The sequence below is a fragment of the Delphinapterus leucas genome, chromosome 9 (genome assembly GCF_059928025.1).
Source record: "Delphinapterus leucas isolate spDelLeu-1000000601 "Yukka" chromosome 9, BTC_Dleu_Yukka2, whole genome shotgun sequence".
Taxonomy (NCBI): Eukaryota; Metazoa; Chordata; class Mammalia; order Artiodactyla; family Monodontidae; genus Delphinapterus; species Delphinapterus leucas.
The window spans coordinates 29,423,809-29,444,996 of record NC_143137.1 but is presented as its reverse complement, the minus strand read 5'-3'; the positions used below and the strand labels follow the sequence as shown (position 1 = coordinate 29,444,996).

At 41.8% G+C, this 21,188-nt stretch overlaps 1 protein-coding gene across 1 annotated transcript in view; it reads right to left on the bottom strand.

Annotated features, from left to right (window-relative positions):
• Positions 1-20,498, bottom strand: part of TSPAN12 (tetraspanin 12) — a 65,460-nt gene extending 44,962 nt beyond the window's left edge. Inside the window, exons 1-4 of the mRNA XM_089917466.1 lie at positions 19,789-20,498; positions 18,688-18,823; positions 4,549-4,631; positions 2,742-2,877 (exon numbers count right to left, since the gene is read on the bottom strand). Coding sequence (XP_089773592.1) covers positions 2,742-2,877; positions 4,549-4,631; positions 18,688-18,753 — 285 coding nt within the window. The 5' untranslated portion in view covers positions 18,754-18,823; positions 19,789-20,498. The remainder of the gene's footprint in view (positions 1-2,741; positions 2,878-4,548; positions 4,632-18,687; positions 18,824-19,788) is intronic.
• Positions 20,499-21,188: the final 690 nt, after the last annotated feature.

Genomic DNA, 21,188 nt, shown 5'->3' with positions numbered 1-21,188 from the left:
ATCCCACATGCCGCAGAGCAACTAAGCCCGTGTGTAACAACTACTGAGCCTGCGCTCTGGAACCCGCGAGCCATAACTGCTGAAGCCCGCGCACCTAGAGCTCGTGCTCCGCAACAAGAGAAGCCACTGCGATGAGAACCTTGCGCACTGCAATGAAGAGTAGCCCCCACTCACGGCAACTAGAGAAAGCCTGTGTGCAGCAACGAAGACTCAACGTAGCCAAAAATTTAAAAATAAGTAAAATAAAAAAAGTCAGGAGAGCCTGAACCTGGGCATTCCAAATAAGAAAAGAAGGGACGGGATCCTGAGATTGTAAAACTAGAACCTACAGGATTTGACAACTGTTTAGAGAAGGAGGCTATGGAAAGAAAGGCAGAGAAAAAACTGCCTGAGAAGCAGATCAGATGCAGATCAGTTACGAGCAACAGGTAATTGGGAGCTGAGACCACAAATCATTCTTCAAGCAAAGGAAAGGCTGTGCTGGGTTTAGACAGAGTAACATCTAGGAACTTGCTAAGAGGAGACAGGCAGCCCGATGGGAATGGGGAATAAACTGCCACAGATAGTCAACAGGAAGGAACAACCAAGAGCTGACGGCAGCCAGGGACATGTGGAACAGCAATGCACCAAAAGCTGCTTTGTGGACAAGAGTACATCCACCAAAAGGGGCGGGATGGGATAAAGCAGGATCAATCTACGCCAGTCATCCTCCTGGAGGAGAGGCTGACCCCTTGGGACTGAGCTTGGAGCTCTTCTCTAGCCTCAGTACTCAGAGTAAATCTTATTAGAGGTCTTGTCAGACAGTAGTGAAATTGCCTATCCACTGTGTATACACTGGTCTGATGGCAAAGGCTAATAGTGCCTATATTCTCCATAAATGTTTGAAGAATGAATGAATGAACAAGTTTCTGGCCCTTAGAACCTCAGTCCTCCACGTCACCTGTGCAGCATAAGGTTCTTTCCAACATCACAAACTAGCTCCCATGCACAAGTCTCTATGACTCATCCTGCCCCAAGGAGAGCCCAAATTACCTCGTTATTTGTCAAATTGTTTTACTTGCATTCAAGCGATCTAATGGAATGCGTAAATGGTTTTCAAAATATGTTCCTAAAAGTCTTTGAAGTTCCATGAAATACGCTATCCTACCCCACCCCACCTCTACAGTCCAGGGACCATCCAGAATCATACCAGTTGGGAGGAGGAAGAACAGCAGCTATATTTAAATTGGTTGTATACATAGGACATCGTTGTAAGATTGTGGTTTTAAAAAAGGATTCTGAGGGTTTTTTTTTGAGTTTCAATACCTTATCCATCCCTTAAACTGTAAGTTTCATATAAAGTAAGTACTTTAGTTTGTTTAAATTATTGTCCAAATTTCTTGAATTGCAACATAGGTTCCAAACCCTTCCACCTCCTCTCCCCTGAGAGAAGAAAATTAATGACATATTATAAATAAAATACAGTCAAAAGCATTGTATACCAAAGTGAACAGAAGTGAGGCAATGGGCATGTCCCCTTTCTCTGCAGCATTTTCTGTTTTCCAATCATGGACCTAATGAGTTATCCTCCACGAAGCCAAGTAATACATTAACACGGGTTGTTCTTGTGAAATGCAAAGCTTTAGTTCAGCTTCACACTAAGAGTCTGTTTTAATGGGCTTGGGACGGGAGCTAGTCAAGCCCTGGCGTGCGGGAGCTGTCTCCTGAGAGCCAATCTGTGCTCATCTCTCCCCAGCCCTGCATTCAGTAATGGCAAGTTGGTAGCCTGAAATCGACCATGCTGGGAGTATTTACATCACAGAAATCTTCAAATGCTACAAATCAGGGCTTTTTTTCTGCTCAGATATCCAGCTTATCAGCACACCATAAAAAAACCTTTTTTTAAGTTCCCTACAAGAAATGAGTGCACAGATACCATTGAGAACTACGGCAAAGAAAGGAATATACTCAATGAATTACTTTTTAGGAATCTGATATGTCTGCAATTACATGTTAGCAGCCTCAACCCCCTGGGGCCGTTAACATATAATATTTTATACAATCAATGAGCTTCAAAACTCTATCTGTAAACTGTATTTTTAATTGACTCAAGTTTTTAATGTTAAAAGAGGGTTTGCTAATTTTTGAATTAAAGGCATAATCATAGATTTTGGAATCATAGAGCTTGAGTGCTGAAGGGAATTTAAGAAGTAATTTAGTCCAACTGTTCCAGAATTTTTAAAAAAACAAAACACTAAAACTATAGAAACTGAGACTCATATCCATTAACCTATGTAAAGGCAGTGCCAGGATTATGATGTTTGTTTGCTACCTCACCACCTGAATTTCCACATGGGTTTAAGTGGCGGGTTTGCTTAAAACAAGAAAAGAGAGAAAGAAACAGAGTTCCATTATGACGTCTCAGTTCTAGTCCCGAGGGGCCTGTTGGAGTGGTAATAAGGCCTGTGACACTAGAAAAAATTTGTACTTTCAAATGAAAATGTCAACACATTGCCTGAGTGAAATAATTAAATAGTGTACATATTTCCGCACCTCATCTTCTGAGTACAGCAAATACTTGTACTGAAATCGTCTCTCATGGAAAGAACGCTTCCCTTCTCACAGGATGTTGAACAATGAGCACAGATTAGGGAACCGCTATCACAGTTCCCTAAGCATGTAATCTTGTGCACTGATGAACCAATTATACATTACTGGTTGGTCTTTTTAACCACAATAAAGAATAGATATAAACACCGTACCCATGCAAGAAGCAAGAGATTTCTTTTTACTGTTCCACAGTATCCTAACATCCCCACGATGATCAGGAAACAGCAAACAGCAATCATGACCGGATGAACCACAGGAAAATAAGTCAAGATGACAGCCTCCTCTACCCTGAAAGAAGAACAATAATGTCATATTATAAATAAAATATAACCAAAATGCACCCAAGACATAGTACAAGACACAACTGACTTGTGTTAATAATCTTTAAATCATCATGCCTCAAAGCTGAAGACTGGATTTCTATTTCAGAATCACTGAACAATCACCAATTTGCTTGCTTGTTTTATTTTTTGTCTTGTTTGGTTTAGTTTTTTATACAAGTGGTAGCCTTCCTACCTCAGCTCATTTAAAATATAAGATAGAGGTTGTCAGTAAAAAGTCGATCTAATATTAGCTCTGAAGCCTTAACCTGAGGAAACCACATGAGACTTTTCACTATTTCTTTTTTTGTTTATAAATTTATTTATTTATTTATCTATTTATTTATTTTTGGCTGCACTGGGTCTTTGTTGTTGCGCACGGGCTTTCTCTAGTTGCGGCAAACAGGGACTACTCTTCGTTGCGGTGCACGGGCTTCTCATTTTGGTGGCTTCTCATTTTGGTGGCTTCTCTTGTTGCGGAGCACAGGCTATAGGTGTGTGGGCTTCCGTAGTTGTGGCACACAGGCTTAGTTGCTCTGTGGCATGTGGGATCTTCCTGGACCAGGGCTCAAACCCATGCCCCTGCACTGGCAGGCGGATTCTTAACCACCGTGCCACCAGGAAAACCCTTTTCAACATTTCTTAACCGAGAAGACTCCCCCTACTCTTCTCTGGTCTGGGACTCCATAGGCAGTGTGCACTTTCTCCCCAACAAATGACCTTTCCCAAAGATGTGAAACACTGCTAGGGAAGGGAAATTGGTCTGAATTAAAAGGAAGGGAGGAAAATGCTTTCTGCTAAGACTATGAAAAAATTATTAACTAGAGCCATAACAGTACGAGTAATAATTAAGATAACAAAAAACGACCATTACAAAGTGCTTACTAAGCTCCATCGTGTTAAGGACTTTATAGAAATGTATCACAGTTAGTCCTTAGGAAAATTCAGAGTGGTATTTAATACAATCCCCATTCAGAAATGAAGAAACTGAGGCTCAGAGAAGTTAAGTAATTTGCCCTTTGAGATGTTAGTGAGTCAATCCTTGAAACTGGGTAAGAAAATGACATTTGGGGTTTGGTTTTCATTAGCTCAGGAATATGAAGGCAAGAAGAAGTTGGCGATCATTTTCTTAAGGAAAAGTAGCTGTGTCGTCCTTTATACACAAATATGACACGGCTGGCACACTGTCAGAAGGACAGGCGAGCGGTATTACCATAACCAGAAGTGTCCTCTAGAACCAGTGGCACACCTTAATGAGATGCTAGAAAATGCAAGTGTTGCCATGGGCAGGAAAAACTTTCCAAACGATCGTGGATGAGCACTACCGTCTAAACACCCTAAGGCAATGTTACTTAGAAACTAGTGTCTGAGGAAACCCTGATGAAAGAAATCAATCTTTTTTTTTTTTTTTTTTTTTGCGGTACGTAGGCCTCTCACTGTTGTGGCCTCTCCCGTTGTGGAGCACAGGCTCCGGACGCGCAGGCTCAGCAGCCACGGCTCACGAAGCTAGCCGCTCCGCGGCATGTGGGATTTTCCCAGACCGGGGCACGAACCCCTGTCCCCTGCATCGGCAGGCGGACTCTCAACAGCTGCGCCACCAGGGAAGCCCTAAAAATCAATCATTAATCATAAAACCTACCTTGTTTCTGCAGTTAAAGTCAGAACATTATTTAGGTAGTCCCTCATCCAAGCGGAAACTGCCAACACGCTGATGGACATTAACTGGGGGGAAAAAAAATACAGACTGGTGACGAAGGATTTATGCACCATGCTCTGCAGGACTCATAATAAAAAATTAAGGATTTTATTTACATAATCATTATGTTTTTTCCTAATTACCATTTACCACCTGTTGAAATTTACTATTACTACAAATATCTGCCATTCTGTTTTGTGATCATGTCACAGCTGCTAAATAGAATGTCACTAAACAGTATACAGACAGCGGAACTGTTAGATACGGTAGTTCAGGACAGGAATTGTACAGAACAACTGAATTATCCAATGTACAACATAAGCCTAAAACACGCCATATGTAAAAGCAAGGGAGCAATCAAATACTACTGATGTTGTCCAAAAACATCACAGGAGCTAACCTCAAAGGACTTCCACTGGCTAAAGTTAAACAATTTGAGCGTGAAAATAATAGTCATAATAATAATAATAAATGCAACGGTTTAAAACATCCAATATGCTAAAATCTATGAATTCACAATAATAGTTAAACAAAACTCATTAGCCAGCTTTGGAGGATGTTGGATATTCAACTCATTATTCAGAAAACTGATAAGAATCCAATATTTATCCAATCTTTCCTATACGAACTAAAGAAAAGAACCAAAGACTTAATGAAAGTTTTTAATGGGAGAATGTCTGCTAATAAGTACAGAAAGCATGACAGAATGTTACTATTGGATAATCTTTTCTGAAATAATGGCTCTCTTGGCAAAGATCCTCAACGACTGCCAAAATTATCAAGTCAGTGGCTCTCAGTCCTGTCTGTACATCAGAATCAACCAGGACTCTTAAAAAAATTACTGAGCCCAGATCCACCCTGAATCAATTCTTGGAAGTGGGGTCTGGGCATCAAAAGTGGATAAAGGCTCCACAGATATTCTAATGGGTAGTAAGGGCTGAGAACTACTGCATTAAGTGAAAGGCTGATGGGGACTTTTAGAATGGAGAGATAAGGTTGACATAAAATACCAGATGCCCTGATCAATCTTAGTATCATAAAAAGAGGCAACTGGATATAATAATGTCCCCAAAATGATGCAATCAGAAGTACTCAGAGATACCTTTGAGGTTAATTTAACCAAAAAGTCAAACCTGAATCTAATCAAGCCTCCAGCTCTATCAGTTTATAGGAAATACAGGGAACAGATTTAAACTTGTTAAATGTCACCATACAGATGCAATCAACAAAATCAAGAATATAAGAAATTTTACAGAACAAATGATCTGGTTTCTTCAATTTAAAAAGCTGGCAGGTGGAACAAAAAGAAGGAAGGAGAAACTGTTATAAATTAAAAGAGATTTAAGAGATTGTCCAAGGCAATGTCAGGATCTTGGTTTGGATCCTGATTTAAATGAACCAACCACAAAGAGCCATTTATGAGAAGACTGGCGATATTGGATATTTGAAAATATTTACAATAGCCAGGTCATGGAAGCAGCCTAAATGCCCATTGACAGACGAATGGATAAAGAAGATGTGGTACATATATACAATGGAATATTACTCAGACATAAAAAGGAACAAAAATGGGTCATTTGTAGAGATGTGGATGGACCTAGAGACTGTCATACAGAGTGAAGTAAGTCAGAAAGAGAAAAACAAATATCATATATTAATGCATATATGTGGAATCTAGAAAAATGGTACAGATGAACCGGTTTGCAAGGCAGAAATAGACACAGATGTTGAGAACAAACATATGGACACCAAGGGAGGAAAGCGGTGGGGAGGGGGTGGTGGAATGAATTGGGAGATTGGGATTGACATATATACACTAATATGTATAAAATAGATAACTAATAAGAACTTGCTGTATAAAAAAATAAATAAAATAAAAAACATTGATATCATAAAATAAATTATTGTTTATTATTTTAGATATGACAATAGTATTATATTTTTTTAAGAATCCTTACCTTTTACAGATACATGCTGAATGGTTTAATGAACAATCACGATGCATGGGGGTTAAGTGAGAAGTGGAGGCTGTGTTGGTAACTGGGGATTAATTATACTATGCTTTCTACTTCTGTATGTTTTTAATTGTCCATAATTTTAAAAAAGATTTTTTTTTAAACAGCAACTATCTAGAACACATTCAAAATGAGTCTTCCTGGGAGGCTTTTCTAAAAGCTGAAGGTTAACCCTAAGTTCTGAAGGCCTTTCCTATTTTGATGGAAATTTTTCTCAAATTGTGCCTTATACTTATCTTCTTAAGTGCAGTATAATGAATTTCAGCTTAATTTGATTTTTAATAATTTCTGGCATCTTAATGAACATTGATTACCATTATGTTACAGGTTTTCTGTAAATGCTGAAATAATGAACATACAAGATAGGAATGAGTCTTTACTGACTCAAGGAGTGGCTGTAAACATGCTTTCTGGATAAGGGCTCCTAGGTCAGCAGAGCACGTGGAGCCCTGTGACCTCTTGTACAGTGAAGCATGGCCACCTGCTTGGAAAAGCAGCTAGCGAATTCACGCATCTTTCATCCAGTTGCAAATATAGTAGATCCCCGCCTTATACGAGGGGGATATTTTCCAAGAACCCCACTGGATGCCTGAAACCTTAGAGAGTACCAAACCCTATATATACTAATGTTTTTTTCTATAATAATGGGCGGGTAGCATCTACACCTTGGATACAGTGGACAAAGGGATGATTCACATCCTGGGCCTGACAGTGGGAGGTTTCATCACGCTTCTCAGAACCGCACACAATATAAAACTTATGAATTGTTGATTTCTGGAATTTTCCATTTTATATTTTTGGAACACTGTTGACCGTGGGTAACTGAAACTACAGAAAGTGAAAGCGAGGATAAGGGGAACTACTGCATTTACTCAGCCCCAACCATCTGCCTTGTACTGTCTGTGCTAGAGTCACAGACCCAATAATGCATAAAAGAAGCAAGATGTCAGCCTTTGTGGGGCTTCTTACAGAACACAAGGAATAAATATGTAAACCAGATAATGACAGACTGTAAAAAGTGACATGAAGCACGGAAAAGTGAAGTAACCTGTTCAAGGTCTTGCAGATTCTAAATGGCAGGGCTGGATTCAAATCCAGGCCTTCATCTTTGAAGCTTCAGGGTTAGTCACTAAATGCCTTCCAAGTTTAGAAACGAGCCTTATATTCCCCAAACAGCGAGGAGATGCACCTGCATAGCATCTTAAAACAAGGGAGGGGTGGGGTTGCAGGGGGAGGTCCTCTGTAGGGGTCAGGCTCAGTCTGAATGTCTGAACTACTTTCTTTGCTGAACGAGGGCTCAGGGCTCAATGGCTTAAAACAGGTTAAGAACCCTGGGATCACAGTTCAGAGGAGAATTAGGCCACTTATTACTATCCTCATTCCTGTTGGGAATGAAGAACAGATTGTAAACCTCATAAAAGTTACCCAGTGGATCAGCCACAGTGTATTAAACATGCTTCTAGCTTCGTAAACTTGATGCTTTAACATCTGTTCTACATGCTTATGCTGGACACACCTTGGTCTGGACAAACTGATAATATGCCTGAGTCACCTTGCCTTGGCCACCTTCCACCCGCCCTTGTGAGAAGTCCTTCTTCAGGGCCCACAGTTTTCATTTTCAAATACAAACCAACCAATCCGGAGCCCACACTCCCAACCACCCCTTTATTGAGCTCTCTCATTCCAGGCCACCCTACACATGCCCGAGTCACCGCAAGGTCCAGATGCCAGACAACTAGGGACAGAGGCTGCTGAAATTATTCAAACTAGGCAAAACCTACTTATCCTGCCTTGCCAGTTCCTCCTTGAAGAAGCCCCAATGAAAGCACTTGCTCAGTCTCCCTCTCTCCCTGCCTCGCTATGGACCCCACCATGAGGAGACCTGTACTCTATCTCTTAGGATCTGTGAGTGTAATGGACTATCTTTTCAATGGCAGCTGTCTCCTGATCTGTCGATCTTACCAAACCTCAATAATCACAGTACCTATTACAACACACAGGGCTAGCAGGGGACCATGGACTGCTTGATTAAATCTGAGGCTAAGTGGTCTCCCTCTACTTGGCTATATGTGGGTCTTCAAATACCTTATATGTTTCAGGGGAACGGGAAAGTCTACTAATGTGCCATTTTATTTAATTACCTTAATTCTTTTGCAGTTATAAATAATTCTCCCCTCTCTTTATCATTCTTCGAAATAATAACCGATCTTGATTTCTCCATCCTTTAATTTCTCGCAGGCTGTTTAGCCAATTTTCAATATCATAGCTCTAAGACAGCTATCAATAAATTATCAGATTCTTCATTTTGCATGATATAGTATCAGTGGTTGTCATTATATACACAGTACTTCCATTCATAACAAAAATGTCATTTTTTAAAACGGCATATTCCAAAACATTTCTAGTACTGTAAAACAGTTAAGAGCATGGATTCTGAAAACCCATGGGTTTCTGAAAAGAAAGTTATTCTTTCTTTCAAAAAATATGTATCGATCAGCTGCTCTTTGTCAGGTACTGTGCAATGTGCTAGAGATATATACTAATCGGCAATAACAGGCACCAGCTCGATTCTATGATGAAATTTACTAAGTGAAGAGATCACATGTTAGTCAACTCATCAGAGACACAAATGTGTAACTGCAAAGTGTAATAAGTACTAGGAAGGAATAATACAAGTTGCTGTAAGAACTTCTTTTGGGGGACTTCCCTGGTGGTCCAGTGGCTAAGACTCCATGCTCCCAATGCAGGGGGCCCAGGTTCTATCCCTGGTCAGGGAACTAGATCCCTTATGATGCAACTAAAAGATCCCGCATGCCACAACGAAGATCCCACACATGCCATGAAGACCCCGCGTGCTGCAACTAAGACCCAGCTCAGCCAAATAAATAAATCAATTTAAAAAAAATAATAAATATTAAAACAAAATCCTTTTGGGGTGACTGACCTATTCCATGGGGTCAAGGGGACTTCTCCAGACAGCTAAGATCTGAAAGATAATTATCAAGTTCATTAGGGAAAGGGAGGTTGAAAATAACATTCCAGTCAGAAAGAACAGCAAAGGCCCCGGGGTGGAAGGCAGCATGATATGTGCAAGGAAGGGAAACCGGCAGGGAGCAAGAATGGAAAGCCAGGCAGGGGTCAGAGCACATGGTCTTAGAGGTCATCGTGAGGCATATGGTCTTGACCACAATGACCATAAGAAGCCATTGTATCAAAAAGCCTTGGTTTGGGCTTCCCTGGTGGCGCAGTGGTTGGGAGTCCGCCTGCCGATGCGGGGGAAGCGGGTTCGTGCCCCGGTCCGGGAGGATCCCACATGCCGCGGAGCGACTGGGCCCGTGGGCCATGGCCGCTGAGCCTGCGCGTCCGGAGCCTGTGCTCCGCAGCAGGAGAGGCCGCAGCAGTGGGAGGCCCGCGTACCGCAAAAAAAAAAAAAAAAAAAAAAAGGCTTGGTTTGAATTTGAATTCCAGCTCTGCTCCTTTTCATCTATATGACTTCAGGTATGTCATTTAATCTTTCCTAAGCTTCAGTTTCCTCCTATATAAAATGTTATAATAGCAAGTCCAACTTCATAGAGCATTCACAGGATGAAAAAAGCGTAGGATTCTTACGCATATTCCCTGTTACTATCTTATACATGTTACCTATTCCTTTTGACCTCAGGCCTTTCTCTTAACCTTTCTCAGTTTAGGAGACAACTCTTAAATCAGTTCATAGATGTAATCTTCGGATATTTGAAGGTCTAACAAATGGACGGGAAAGGCCGCTCTGGATAGAACTGTCTATTGGACTTCCATAGCCATTCTTATTTTTGACATCTCTAAAACTGAACTCATTTTCATTCTTCTCGAAACCTGTGTGTCCCTCCCGCTGTTTTTCCTGTCTCGGTATATGGTATAATCAATGCTTCAGTCACATCCACTGGCACCTTGGCAAGCAGCCTGAACCTCTCCCTCTTCCTCAGTCCTACATCTAATTGCTTTCAAGTCCAACGGATTGTTCCTGCAACACACCTGATAAATTCTTCCCCCTTTCCTGCCATTCTGGCTAGTTCAAGCCCTCAGTCTCTTGCCAGGCAATTATAATCACCTTATAATACAACTCTCCAGCTCACAGATTCCACCTCAAATTCACCCTTCAGTTAGCTTTATAAAACACAGATCGAGCGATTCTGCTTATAAAGCTCTAATAGCTGCCCCTCCCCATCTCTCACTTCCACTTCCCCCAACTCTCTCTTAGAGAATAAGTTTAAACTCTACAGCAGGACACACAGGCCCTCTTCAGTCACCCTTTGACCTATCTCTTCAACTTATTTCCTGCCAACTCCTTCCCACACACATTCTGTCCTTGGATGACAAAAGTCCTGCTTGTGCTTCTCTGATATGCACCACACAGACCTCCCAAACCTATGGCTTTGCCCATGCAGTTCCCTCTGCCTGGAATGCAATCCTGCCCCAGCCTTTCCATATCATGAGCAGAGCAACCTTATCCTTAAAGACCAGCTCAAACATCAGCTAGAATGTAAAGTTTTCCTCCCAGCTCCCTCCTTACCCAGAGTCAACACTCTTGTCTAGACTTCACAGAGCAGTTATCTACCGTCTCCTATTTTTACCCACCCATCTCATTCCACTAGAGGACACAGACCACTGCCTCTAGCCCCATCTCACAGTAGAGTACCAGGCCCAGTAGTAAGACCTGATACATATTAGATGAATGAATGAGAAAATAATTAAAGAAAGATGATTTCAACTTGCCAGATAAGCTAACTATTGGAGAACTTTAGCAAAATGAGGAGATGCTTTAAGTAGAACTGAGCTTTCTATCACTGGAAGTTTTCCAGTAGAGAGATGCTTGCTGAATTACATGATGAAAAATTTATATATCAGGTCAGAAGCTGGCTTAAGTGTTCTCAAAAGTCTTTTAAACTACAAATGTTGCATTCTACTTAGCCCCGCTGTTTTTTTCACTGTAGTCACCGAAGCATTGTAGCTGTGCAGAGAACATCAGTAGAAATAAATAATATCAACACAAAGCTTTATCTCGCAGTAAACAAGCAATTCTGAAAATACACTGCTTTTTATTATGACCTTATTTCTAGCCGCATTAAATGGCTGAGAACAGTTCAATTCTCAAAGAGTGATTTTACTTACTGTTGAGAAAATAATAACAGTAACAACAAATACAGTGCATGCTATAGCAAGGAACTAAGCTAAAATGAGACAAGGTCACTTCAATAACTAATCCTAATGCTATTAAATCTAGAAGGACAAATTATGCAACCAATTCAGGACTCCATACAAATAATGGTATTTTCTACTAACTTTCCAAATTAAAATAAAATAATTCTTCAACTGTCATTCATGATGATTAAATTATTAGGACACTGTAGTTATCACATGTAACTAGGTTTATAGCTCCTTACATCTTCTCCAGTATTGCAAAATATTATCTGTAGTTCAAGGAAATATTTAGAAAATAACACAAAGATTACTTTAGAGAAATATATTTAATATACTACTTGGCAGGACCTCTGCCACCTTCTGTCTTGCAAAAAACGTTCAGAAAATGCTAGCTCTCAACAAATATTTATAAAAATGAAATTTGCTGTGTTGCAGATCTATTCTGGTTTTGCTTGAATTTAATCATGTAAAAAAAATAACAAGAATCAAGTTGTTTCCTATATCAGAATTTATTATGAAATGTATACCTATAGTTTCCAGGAAGTAAGGTTGCAGTCAAAAAATAGACATTTACATCCTTCAACTGTCTGGCATATATAATATATAGTCTTATATAAGGTGACAGTAACACTAATCATTTCTGCTCAAGGCAGACAGATGTCTAAAGCCAGCCACCTAAACTTTTCTTTTTATGTCAAATCTGTTAGCAAAGAGCAGAATGTGGAAGAGAGACCAGGAACTTAGTTACATTTCTGTCTCTACAGAGAACTTGGACGAGTAATTCAAACTTTTAGAAACTCTTTTCGCTCATGATGAAAATGGAAAAATTGAACTAGATGCTTTTAAAATTCCCTTTTTTTCTTAAAAACAAAAGGATTCCAATTATTATTTATTAAAATGTAAAGGTAAATCAATGTTTTTTGTTTTTTTGCGGTACGCAGGCCTCTCACTGTCGTGCCCTCTCCCGTTGCGGAGCACAGGCTCCGGACACGCAGGCTCAGCGGCCATGGCTCACGGGTCCAGCCGCTCCGCGGCATGTGGGATCTTCCCGGACCGGGGCACGGACCCGTGTCCCCTGCATCGGCGGGCGGACTCTCAACCACTGCGCCACCAAGGAAGCCCGGTAAATCAATTTTTGATAATTTGGAGGCTAGCAGCCCAAGGCAAGTACTTCCCAGGAACATGTCTGTCTCAGTTCCCAAGCCTGCTCCCATCCACCTTTTAATCAGTTCATGCCTCAACCAGCTTCCCTTCTGGGGGTCTGGGGGGGGGGAGCCGGGAGCAGCAGAAAAAAGCAAACAGATCAGACTATTTGCCTGAAAGCACGGGCACTGTAAATGATGGCTGAAACAAGTTCCGAAGATTCCTTGTGGGTATCATTTAAGCACGAACATCTACTAATTAAGGATGAATAAATCAATAGCACCTTGGAGCTGTGCTGACTAATAGTTTTTATAGATCGTGTTGTCCTGCAGACAGGGTGACCATACATCCGGCTCTGACCAGGATGGTTCCACTTTAAGCCTCTGTTGTCCTGTCATCATTATTAATAGAGACAACCCCTTATAACTTCACTCTCAAAATTGTCCTGATTTCCACAATAAATGATCTGGTCACCCTATAGGCAATGCAGGCAAAAGAAGGGTGAAAGGCCTCATTCTACACCGTAGTTTCTGTGCAGTCCAATGGCCCAGCCTGTGACTGTTCTGAGTGGGGAACGATGCCTGAGGGGCCTGTGAGTCCAGTTGGCAGCAAAGCTGGGCCCCAAGGAAGCCTCCACGCCCTTCTCCTTCTCGAAATGCTTCCTTAAGAAGCATGCAGTGGCCTGTCTTTGCTCAGCTGAGCCAACCGCATTAAGAAAAGTGTATTAGCTTTGCCCCTGAGACTAAAGCTTATTTAATGTTTATTTTTAAAAAGCACTAACATTTCTCGAAGGGCTCTCCTTTATTCCTTAGGAAGAGTTAAAGTAAACTGGAATGCCTTTCATAGTACAAAATTGTGGGGGGGGTGGAGAGCAACAATTTAAAAAGTAGTATTTTAACATGAGTATATAAATGCTGTGTGAATGCAAATACCCACTTGCCAAGAATCTCTTCAGGGTCTACGGGAGTCAGACACCTAAGGTTCACTATAGAAAACCGGAGAAAAAGAAACAGAACATTGAGTCTTCTGTTTTCTTCATCTAGCTTGCATATGTCCCAAAAGTGTGAACCAGATTTCCTGTCTGCTTTTTAGGCTTTCTTTTATAAGCTTCTTTTCATATTTTGCCGAGGGTAGTTCCTCTCTCTTGCTACTCTTTGGTAATGGTAAGTGAAAGACAATGGCTCTTATCTGCTGGTGAGAAAAGAGAGTTTAAAACTACAGGTGGGATATTATACTTTTAGAAAATAATAAACAAACGTGATGAATGTTAAGTGTTCACCAATTTCAAGAATTTCCAAAAAGAACCATATGTATCCATTTTTCCATCAGCAGAAAATTATCATCTAAGAATGGCAAACACTCACATCATAAAGCCACAGAAGTTGTCTTTAAAATGGAGGAAAGCTTTCATTTATGAAATACTATGGCATTTAAAAAGTAAGTGTGATACATTTGAAGTAAAAATAACCCATTTCCTTGCTCTATCGTGGCCAGAATGTGAATCATGGTCTCCAAAGAGCTCTCAGGGCAGTTTACTCACGTGCACTGTGTCTCATGTGCCTTTTTCCATTACAAATCCACAAAACTCATGACAAACCTCGAAGGTCCAGTATCTGTCTGCCAGCCCCAGTAGAGCTGAACTGGGATCATGCTTCTTTACAAGTGAAAGAGCCACTTCAACAGATGGCAAATCAAGGTGACTGGATCCACAGCAATGAAAGAATGCAGTGCATCTGTGATCTTGAATATTCTGTGGATTGTTTCCTCTTAGACAGGTCTATACCTCCCACTTAAAAAAATTAAATATGCAAGATACACGTTTTTACTGAAAAAAAAAAAATCACTGTTTGATATTCAACTCCCAGAACAGAAAAACAAAATTGTATAAGTCCTCAGTGTTTTTCCAAATAAGATTTATTTTTCTTTCCCTAAAATCTTTGTTGGGTAGAGAAGGGGAGAGGGTACCAGTATAGTAGAAATAGATAAGAAAAAGTCTATTTCGGATGCTAGGAGAAGAGTAAAAGGATACAGCTTTTGATCCTGCAATTAATGAGTGCAGGTATCTCAATCCCACAAAACTAGAGGCCAGTACAGTCGCCCTCTCCACACTCAGGATGAGCTCAGGTTCACGCCACACTAGTTTGTTCTCCTTCTAATTCCAATGAGAACTAAAAGCAAGGACTAAAGCCTTGCTCCTCCAGATGGGGCACTCAGACCAGCAGCAACAGTGTCACAGAAGGGCTTTTGAGAAATGCAGACTCTCAGGCCCAGCCCCAGACATACTGAATCAGAATTTGCATTTTAACGAGATGCCCAGGTGATCTGTATGCACGTGGAGGTTTGAGAAGCACTGCTCTAGGGGACTTGGAATGAGCAGGTGGACAGCTAATCCCTTCCTACTGAAGATGTTTATTTCTCTGCTGCAAATAAATTCAGCACCGTTTCCAATAGTACAACTTCTGCCGCACTTAGAGAAAAAAAAATTGGACTTTGAATCCCTGTTCTGCTACTTACTGGCAAGTTAATGAGCTTCACTGAGTAACTTCTCTTTACCACCACCCGCCATTTTCCAGGCGGAAAATGAGAATTAGATGAAAGAGTAGTGTAAGGATGCCCAGGAATGTGTGAGGCACAAGTAAGGAAATATAGGATATGCAAACACTGCTTTAACATTGAAAGAATAACACCAATGTCCCCAAAGTTAGCATATACATTTCATATAATTCCAAAAAACTCCTGACAGATATTTTAATTTTATAAAATAATCTCAAAGAAAAAGAAACCTTAATCAAGACAAGAAAGGCAGGTGCTTTAAAAGAACAGAAGAATAAAAAAAGATTATATAAAATTCTAGAGAAAAATTCTACCAAAAAAATATAAAAATTTGTTTATATAAAGTGATGCTCAAGCTCAGTGATAGTGGGGGAGGTAAAGAATAAAGTAACAGTGAAATAACACTTTAAACCTCTTAGATTGGTAAAAATTTTAAAGTTTCATAAGATGGCAGCAACATTATATGTATATGATGTACATATAATGAGGTATATTGGTGCTTCTATTTCTAGGGGATAGATTCCCAGGACAGGATTACTGGGTCAAAGGAATGGAGGAGTGGTAGCAATAGTAGCAGTATTAATCACAACAATAACCATTACTACTACAAGGATTCCTTTGACTCATCAATCCATCTCCTGGTAATCTACTTATTACAGTAAACTATTCGTGAGCATCATTATTTTAGTAGTAGTAACGACTGCGGGTACTACAGCTACTATTGCTACCGCTACGACATAGATAGTGCTTATTAAGTGCCACTGTTCAAGCACTTCACATATATTGAGTCTAATCCCCCAACAACTCTAAAATACTCTAAAAAATAGGAACTACCATTCCTATTTTGCAGAATAGGAAACTGAGACACTTAAACGTGCCTGGCAAACATAGTAAGAACTACATAAATGTTCGCTATTTTGTTGTCATCATTACATATCCTCTGACATAGCAATCCCGCTCCTGCAACTCTAACCAAATGAGAAAAACAACCTAACGAAAAATGTCATGAATGTCTATATGAATGTACATGAATGGGTATACGTGGACAGGTATGAGTAAATACATCTTTGTATGAAATAAAGAAAAATAGGCCTTCCCTGGTGGCGCAGTGGTTGAGAGTCCACCTGCCGATGCAGGGGACACGGGTTCGTGCCCCAGTCCAGGAGGATCCCACATGCCGCGGAGCGGTTGGCCCTGTGAGCCATGGCCGCTGAGCCTGCGCGTCCGGAGCCTGTGCTCCGCAACGGGAGAGGCCACAACAGTGAGAGGCCCGCGTACAGCAAAATAAAAAAAAAAAAAATAATAATAATAAAATAAAGAAAAATACAGAGGGATGCTGAGTAGGCAGTAAACTCGGATTATTTTGTTGGTGGGGAGATGATATTTGGAGAAGAGGAGGGCTGGAGAAAGGGGGAAGCAATTTTAATAAATCAGAACACACAGAAAGTGAGAGTGTTGAAGCACAGGATAACAACAAAGAAATAACATTTTACATTCTTTGGGGACACAAAGAGCCCTGGAGGAGTTTAAGGAATAGGCATTTTTAAGCAAATGTCATTACTCAGAAGAGTAATATTTTTGTTAAGTGATTTGGGTTCCCCTCCACACACACACATAATACAAGTTATTGAGAAAATTTCCAAAACATTATTCTATGTTGCACAAAAAAAGTCCTAGTAATTCCAAGGTTCGAACACAGTAATCGTCCATGTTAAGGCACTGTCTAGGGGCAAGAAAGCTGAGTTCTGCTCCCGGCACTGTCACCATTGGGCCATCTGACCTTTGGCTTCCCGTCACTAACCTACACTTAGTTTTCTCATTCCCAAAGTAAGGAAGTTCGACCAGATCATCTTAAATCCCCTTTTAGTTATAAAAATGTGATGATTCTGTAATTAAAAACAATAAAGTAGAAAAGTGAAAAACTAATAAACAGAAGTGACAATTATCACACATTTTAAAGGAACAAAGTTCAAAATCTTAATACCCTATAGCTAAGCAGGTAATTTAATGACCTTAATTAAATTAAGTTTGTACATTTAAATTAAATGTACATTTAATTTGTACATTTTTAGAATTAAAAACTGCAATAAGATCAGTTAGGTATTTTATATTTCCAAGTGGTGAATATAACAACTCAATGCTTTAAGTTTCATGTTGAGAAAAAAAGTTGCCAGTTTAGATAGCTTTCAGATTACTTCCTGACGTAAGGCTTAATTTGTCTCCTTAAAATGGAGCCATCCATAAGGAGTAGTTCAACCAAAATGTCATTCTCTAGAGACCACATGTCATAACCCTACAAAAAAAAAGCTGGTAAATGCCAGCTAGTCAGCCAAATAAATAAATTACTCATTAAAAACTGTAACAGAATGTTTTGAATATAAATTATTAATAGAACACAAATTTGGGGGAAAAAAACTAACTGCTTAAGCAGGACAGCTTCCTGAAGCAACATTCAACGTTTAAATTTTTAGAGTTTCCTCAAAAGTTTTGTAAATAACAATGTGATTATTAATAACACTTAATGAAAATTTATGCCTGGGTGCAATGCATAAAAAGTCACAAACTCACAGGGCATAAAGATTTCCATGAGCTTGTTAAATTTTATGTATTTTATTTCCTTAAATGGTTATGGGATTTTCCAAAAGCATACACAAAATTCCTTAAAGCTTTGCCAACTTAGAAATAGTTACACGGAAACCACCTTTTCAGACTATATGGAATCTCCCAGAAAAATCTACTTAGTGTTTTGATAGGATATCTGGGTATGAATTCCTACAGAAACATAGTAAGACTTCTGCCCCCACCAGATTTTATAGGATGACGTAAGGAAACAATTTATGGCTTGCACAGTTATCTGAAATTCCTGAAAACAAGCAGTTCCCTAAGTAGTGTGTCAAAATTTTCTTATCTACAAGCACAAGCACGTGCATTTATTTATATCCCCAGATTAACTTCAAGTCTAATTTTACTGCCACTAGTATCCAGCGGTGGATTTCTTTTTTCTAATTACAAATGGAACTTGAGCTAGATCAAAGGCATTTTAAGGTCAAAATTTACTTCTCTGAAAAATAGAGGGTGTGATCCCATGTAATTAATTAATGCTTAGCCATGCCCTTTGGCGCATTATGTGGTGGCTATAGGAAACCGAGTCCAGCCGTCCCCACCTGTTGGTGCAGTGGACTGCTTGACTTACCCAAAAGAGCAGATTGAGCGCGTAGAGCAGGCAGCGCAAACACTTCACAGAATCTTCTCTGGCCATTGTGAGCCCCGGGAGGGAGAAGCCCCATCCTTTCACCACATCCTACCCCCACGGGCAAAACAGCAGCGATCTGCAGAGGGCGGGGGATAACAGGGGACTTCTCACCACCGCGCTCCTCACCCCCAGCCCATCCCTCCTCTGCCAGCCCTCAGCTGGGTGCAGGTCTGGTCCGAAGCCTAGTTCATTCGAGACATCGCTTCATCGAAAATCATTTGTTAAAGTTATAATAGTAACCTAAACTCCCCAAAGTTCCAAACAGGCTTCAGATAACACCTGCTGGGAAGAGAAAAGATTGTCTCCCCGGATGAACGAAGGCGCGCAGTAAACTCGGGTTCTCAGGGGACACGCGGCGGTGTCCTCTGAATTCTGATGAGACGCTCTTTAAAACCTCCCTCAGTCCACGCCCCTCCTCGGGGAGAGCTCTGCTCCGAACTGTCCCGAAGGCTGGAAACCACACTCCCGCCACCCCCCCCCGGAGATGTCACAGACGCCGCGGGCGACACCGAAGGTGAGAGTGTTCCTCTCACTGGGACAGTTCCTGGGCACCCCACCTCCGAACCCCCTTCGCCATCCCGCAGCTCGGGTGTGAACGCGGGGCACTGGAGGGGGCGCAGCGCTGAGCTGGGATTCCGCCCGGCGACTAGGGTTTCTCCGGGAGAACACGAGAAATGATGTTTGGGCCCCGGAATGATGGATTAGCCGGGGGCGGCGGGCGGGGAGCGGGGAGGGGCGCACGGGAATTAGGGCCGGTGCAGCTGTGCAGACGCCGGGTTAGTCATTCACGTCCCCCTCCCCCGGCCCCGGCCCCGGCCGCGACCCGGCTCGCCCAGCCGCCCGAGGAGCACAAAGCCGAGCGCGGTCAGCCGCCCCGCCACCCGGGCGCGCGCCCCCGGCAGGGCGCGCGGGGAAGCGCCGGCGGCGGGGAGCCCCGAAGCCAGCACTCTAAGTAGTTTAGCACACAGCGCCGGGGGCAGCCGCCGCCGGCGGGCTGGCGGGACAGCGGGCAGGAAGGACGAGAGACGCGCGGCCACTCACCGTCGGCGCTGGGCTCCGCGCCCCGATCCCGCCGGGGGACAGTCGGGGACGCACTGCGGGGGCTCATCGGGGCAGCGACGCTCCTCCTGGAAAGCCGCAGGGCTGCATTGACTCAAACTGGAGAAGCTTCCTTCTCTTCCTCTCCCCCCGCCGCCGCCGTCGCCGCCTCCTGGGAAAAGGGGGAAAAAAAAAGTCCTGGGCAGCAGTTGCTGGAAAGTCTCTGCTAAGCCACCTCCCAGCGCCGCTGTCCCTCCCAAGTCCTCGCCAAGTCCGGACGAGGCAGCGGCGGCAGCCAGGGCCAGCTGCACGAACTCTCAGCGCATGCTCGGGCCGCCGGCTGCCCGGGTTGGATCCTAATGGGTGTTTCTGGTCCCCTCACGCGGCGTGAGTCCCCGAAGGGACGCCTCACCTCTACAAGGGCCAGAGGGAGAAAAAACCTAGGGACTTTGGAGAAGTCCGTGCAGCAAGCCCCTTAAAAATGGTGGTGTCGGAGGAGGGGAGGCTGGGTTATAACCATAGGGAACAGGCTTTTATTATATGAAAATATTTGTGTTTGAGAAGGGGGGTGAAGGAGTGGCCCAACCCGATTCCTGCAATGAGAAACTAGTTTTCACAACCTTTCTAGAACCACCTCCTGCGATTTGTCACTAACATGGTGCCCTGTGCTCCTTCTTATTTCTTTGTTGCCCTCCCTGATTTAAAAAAAAACAGTTCTTTCCCACTTCCATGGTGCACTAATAGCATTTACTTACACCCCAGGGTAGACATGTGGAGATCTGACGGCCAGAATAGGAAGAACATGTTTAACTCTTTCACAAGTAATGCAAAGTTTCAAAAATTTTCTCCCAATAGGATTGTTTGAGCTTTAACAGGGTAATTTATCTTGAATTGTGTATATGGTAATGGGTTTTGAATTTTTTAAACAAAATTCAGGAAGTATTCATAGTAGGAGACTATACTTCTAAAAGTACCTTCCCTTTTGAAAGTAAGAAATTTCAGACATAAAATATGGTGGAATTTTGATGTTTTATGCCTTGTGATAGTCCACATTTATGACTACTTCTGTGTGCATTGTGTGGCAAATAAAACTTCACTAACAAATGTGAATTACTTGAAATATAAACATCTTTGAGAAAACCTAATAATAGGAGTCCTCCTTAAATTTCCTTGGGGGGTGGGGAATAAAATGGAGTCCTGTGTCCATCACCGCCTATCTAGAGTCAGTTGCTACAAGACCAGGGTGACGAAGAAACACACACTCTCATGTGGAGAGAAGTAAAATTAAGACCTAAAGAGAACTTGAGTGTCCTGGGTTATGGGAGGAAAAGTCTTGGCAAGCAAGTCACTAAGCTGTGTGTAAGGCAGCAAGCTCCAAAGAGCACGAAAGCCATCAACTCCAA